Source organism: Phallusia mammillata, chromosome 3 (assembly GCF_965637545.1).
Source record: "Phallusia mammillata chromosome 3, kaPhaMamm4.hap1.1, whole genome shotgun sequence".
Taxonomy (NCBI): Eukaryota; Metazoa; Chordata; class Ascidiacea; order Phlebobranchia; family Ascidiidae; genus Phallusia; species Phallusia mammillata.
This window is the reverse complement of record NC_137254.1, coordinates 12,399,011-12,404,340: the sequence shown is the minus strand read 5'-3', so window position 1 is coordinate 12,404,340 and position 5,330 is coordinate 12,399,011. Positions and strand designations below refer to the sequence as shown.

The 5,330-nt window shown below is 35.9% G+C and overlaps 1 protein-coding gene across 1 annotated transcript; it reads left to right on the top strand.

The window, feature by feature from the left end:
- Positions 1–554: 554 nt before the first annotated feature.
- On the top strand, positions 555–4,083 carry LOC145219472 (uncharacterized). The gene has a single exon (XM_080086837.1). The coding sequence runs from the start codon at positions 1,818–1,820 to the stop codon at positions 2,799–2,801; it is 984 nt and encodes a 327-aa protein (XP_079942963.1). The 5' UTR covers positions 555–1,817; the 3' UTR covers positions 2,802–4,083.
- Positions 4,084–5,330: the final 1,247 nt, after the last annotated feature.

The window sequence follows — 5,330 nt, the reverse complement described above, 5'->3', positions numbered from 1 at the left end:
TATTTTTGGTGCCAAATACTTTCAAAAATAGGCAATTTTGATGTATTTGGCGGCAAAACCGCCAAATTGGCAACCCTGGCCTATAATACCGACGTCTAAAAACCCAGAAAACCTCGTGTAGCCATTCGATAACGCATTAGCAAACACGAGTGCACTGACCTGTAACCGAAAGAAAAAAAGGGCAGTCCTACAGCTCGTGTCAGGTTTCACTGTGTGAAGTAGACAAGGGAGTGTTTACCAAACTAGATCACCTAAAAAAACGTTATCACAGCAGGTTAGTTTTTTTTATCTTATCGCCATGGATTAGTTATGTGCGAACATTTGTCATGAGCTTAGGAAAAAAGGAAAACCGGATACTTCAGTCGTAAATTTACCTTGATAACCCATTAGTAAACACGAGTGCACTGACCTGTAACCGAAAGAAAAAAGGGCAGTCCTACAGCTCGTCGAGTGTCAGATTTTACTGTGTGAAGTAGACAAGGGAGTGTTTAACAAACTAGATCACCTAAAAAAACGTTATCACAGCAGGTTAGTTTTTTTATCTAATCGCCATGGATTAGTTGTGTGCGAACATTTGTCATGAGCTTAGGAAAAAAAGGAAAACCGGTTGCTTCGTCAGCACTCGCATGACGGAAAAGAATAGGGTCATGCTTTGTGGACATAGTGCGTCTGTCAAACTTATCCAAGCGGCATGTGGAAGTTTGTTAAACACATAACAGTGTTCAACGAGTTGTAGTTGGCTATTTACCAGTAACGCGACCGTTTCAATAGGAAAAAAGCAGTGGTAATTGTATGTTTAATGCCACAACTTTCGTGGCTGAAGTAAGTTTTACAGCATATCAGACTTTTTGGTCCTGAGCAATGTTTGCTGATGGCGAAAAAAAAACGAAAGGTAGATGCTGAATGCAAAATTTTCGCTGAAAGATTAAGTAATGCACAATTTTTACTGAATTTCGAGGTAAAGCGGCGAAGTATTTAGTTATCTGCACATTAAAGGAGTAGTTGACATTATAAGACGAAATATAAATTTGGTTTAATAAAGAAAAGGTGCAGATATCAGAAGTTTGCTAGCTCAGATACAAAAGTATTAGGATGCTGCAACCAACACTAGCTTTGTGATATCCCAAAAGTATCTAAAAACATAAGCTTTTATGAGAGGAAAAGTTAGCAAAGAATGTTTGATGGTCTGTGCAGAACTATCGCTCCTTTAACAAGAATCCTAACAATTCCCACTGTCCGCACGACAAAAAAATGAGAAGACTGTCCGGACAGGAATTGGACTACAGATTTCGAATTTACTGTAAAGGTTATGTTTTGCACATATGAATCAGCTACACGCTAATCGACAAGACAAAGTCATTTGCGTTTATGAATCCCTTTATGAGACCGATGAGAGCAACAAGCTTACTCAAGTGCATATTTTATAAGAATGTCGACTGAAATTGACGAGATTAGAAACGTGCTCAACGCTTTACTTGCTAGTTTAATTGATTCATAATGGAACTTAAATTGCAAATATGTATCAAGAATTTTTTTTGCGTGTAGTTGTGTTTTAAACTGGACGCTTGTTTCTTTCGTTGTCAGCTCAGATTTTTGTTGTCGCTTTTATAAAATGTTATTTAAGTTTTCCCGGAGCCAACGACATCCTGATTGAATTGACAATTTTATTTAATAGTTGATTAGTTGGATGCAATAAAAGACGATTCGGACTTAACAAGATCTAAGTATTTGTTTATCTTACGTTTAAAAGGAACAACCTTATCAATGCGGCTGATGTGGAAAATACTTCAGTCGTAAATTTACCTTTTAAACGTCACATGATGAACCACACTGGAAAGAAACCACACCGATGCGCTGTTTGTGACAAAGGGTATAGTCGAGTTGGATATTTGAAACTACACATGATGAATCACACTGGAGAAAAACCACATCACTGCGTTGTGTGTGAAAAGAGGTTTATTCAACTTGGACATTTAAAAAGACACATGCTGATTCACACTGGCGAGAAACCACATCGATGTAATGTTTGTGAAAAGAGGTTCAATAATGTTGGACATTTGAAAAGGCACATGCTGATTCACACTGGCGAGAAACCGCATCGATGTAATGTTTGTAAAAAAGGGTTTCGTCAGGCTGGATATTTAAAAACACACATGCTGGTTCACACTGGAGAGAAACCACATCGATGCGAAGTTTGTGAAAAACAGTTTGGTGAAGTTGGAAATTTGAATGCACACAGATTGCTTCACACTGGTGATAAACCACATCGATGTGATGTGTGTGAAAAAAGGTTTTCTCGGGCTGGATATTTGAAAACACACATGCTGGTTCACACTGGAGAGAAACCACATCGATGTGAAGTTTGTGAAAAACGATTTCGTAACGTTGGAAATTTGAATGCACACATATTGATTCACACTGGTGATAAACTTCATCGATGCAACATTTGTAACAAAAGTTTTAGACAAAGAGTAGGCGTAAAAATGCACATGAGGATTCACACTAACGAGAAACCTCATCAATGTTATGTTTGTAACAAAAGATTTCGCCAAGGCGTACATTTGAAATCACACATGATAACTCACACTGTTGAGAAACTTTATCCATGCAATGTTTGCGAACAAAAATTTAGCCGAATGGCAGTATTAAAAAGACACATGTTGACTCACATTAAAGAGAAACCACATCAATGTAATGCTTGTGGCAAAAGATTTGGTCTTAATGGAAGTGTGAAAAGACACATGTTGACGCACACAAATGAGAAAACTCATCGATGTGACACTTGTGAAAAGACATTTTAACGTGGTGAACAATTGAAAAAACACATGTTGATTCATACTAAATAAAAAAGGAAAAGTAACGAAGTTACAAGGAAATAAAGAAAAAGTTACAAGGAAAGTTAAAAAGTGTGCAGTGTTAGGTAAATAACCAAACGCAATCGACGACTCTACATTAAAATTCAAGTGCGCTTTTGACACACCCACAAATTGAATTCTGAAAAGCGCATTGATTTTTGTAGTGAGTCCTTATTTACGATTTCGCCTTTCTTTACCAAATTATTGAGGACTGTTGACGAATCCACTGAGGAAAATACACAAGCTAACTGATCATGAAACTAATGGCATTGATTTAGTAATTGTATTTTAAACCCCAGTCGACGTTTGAGATAATAGGGGAAAGTCGCTTGAAACTTGCTTAATTTGCGAAATTGTCGCCAGGTGGCAGAATATCTTTTAGACAGCTTAAAAGAAGGCTTAATTTAGCGCAAAAGCCTACCTAGTTCCAAGCTTGACGCTGTGCTTTCCGTTTGTTACCGACGGAAAAACAAAATTTGCAATTTTATTATTTTTTTACGGGATCAAAGTTTTTTTTGTGCAAGGTACCTGAAGGTATTAAGGCCCCACCCACCAATTATATTTTTAAATATTGGAAACATACCGCTTTCATCGGATTTTAAACTTTATACGTATTTACAACCGTGTGCGAAGTTAAAAATAGTTGTTACGACCAGTCAAAATCTTTATCCTGTGCATTCGCGACTTTTTATGGGTCCCCTTCCCTGAAGGGGACACATCTTGATTTCACTATGTTTTTATTTATTTCTTTTTTCTCCGGTGAAGTTTGTCCATGCACTTTTGGCATGAAATCTTTGATGGATTTGGATTAAACTTGTACAGGTGGTAGATATGGTCATGTAGATGTGCCCTTTGGTTAGTTCAACTCGATAGCCCTAGTGGTACCCCACTAGCCCCAAAAACCTAAAACGTTTTTGTATGTTGCTGCGCACCACAAACGAAAGATTTCTGTGGTGTCACAGTATAATATAGGCAACGAGAAAACTACTGTGTGTTCTTTTATTACGTTTTCCTTCGTCACGCTTGAATGACACTTTATTAAACTTACCGGGCTTGCATTAAACTGTACTATAACTTGCAGCTAATGTGACACTCTCGTTTTTTTGTAGAACTTCGAACAAATTAATGAAAATGTTTGTGGTGATGTCTAATTTGATGTTGTAATGGTACCACTAATGACACTATTGTGTTTTAATATAATGCAGAAAATAAAAATGTTAAGTTTTTGGTGATGTCTTATTTAATTTAATGTTGTAATGGTACCAGTAATGACACTATTGTGTTTTTATGGAATGCAGAAAAAGAAACTGTAAGTTTGTGTGGATGTCTAATTTAATGTTGTAATGGTACCACTAATGACATTATTGTGTTTTTATAGAATGCAGAAAATGTAACTTTGTGGTGATGTCTAATTTAATTTAATGTGGTAATGGTAACACTATTGTGTTTTTATAGAATGCAGAAAATGAAAATGTAAGTTTGTGGTGATGTCTAATTTAATTTAATGTTGTAAAGGTACCATGCGAAAGAATTAACACTTATTAGCACAAAACTACATGGTAGTTGATGACAGTTTAGGGCAGGGATAGTTAACTTTTTTGCAATTGCTAATGAAATAATATGAGAATTCCAACCACACATTTTTGTTAACCCAGACGCCTCGCCAGTAGCCCTATGAAACTGGGAGTTTGTAGTGCAACCACACCTGTTGAGCGTTCAAGCCTTTAGGCCTTATTACCAGTCTAGGCTTTTAGTTAACCACACCGATAAGGCGTTCAAGCAAAAATGCTTATTGGTTAACCACACGGCGTTCAAGCAAAAATGCGTATTAAATAAAAATTTAACAACTACATTTTGTTTCTATCTGCTAATGTTAGTTTAAGCAACTTCACTTTGTTCTAATGTTTGTACATCAAGTATTTTGTTTCAGTTTCTTAAGCTCAAATAAAGAACTTATCTACAGGACAACACTCCTTATCCTAAAATTTACAACATTCCTACTTACATGTAAAGCATACTTTTAAACTTTGCTTGCTTTCACACTTGAATAAAAGCATATAGATGTAGCAAGATCTAATTATTTAAAAATAAAATCCATTCTTCTGGTTTTAATTTGGGCAAAATGATCAATAACGTTCTCCTTGATATCTAAATGATTACTAAGAAATTGTTTTTCTATTGCAAGCACAGCAAGAGCATTGAGCTTTTCTGAATTCATTGTGCTTCTCAGAAAAGTTTTTATTCTCTTTATTGTTGAAAAGCATCGTCCAGCCTCTGAAGTAGTCATGGGAATTGTCAAAAGGATTTTTATCAGTTTTGTAATTTCACTCAATACATCATCTAGATTATTTTCCATGATAAATTTCAATAGCTCGAGTAATTTGCAATATTCATGAATATCAGATCTACAGTAGAACACATTTAGTTTAGTAAAACTCATTTGCCAGCTTGTCTTTGTCAATGAAGGGATATGCT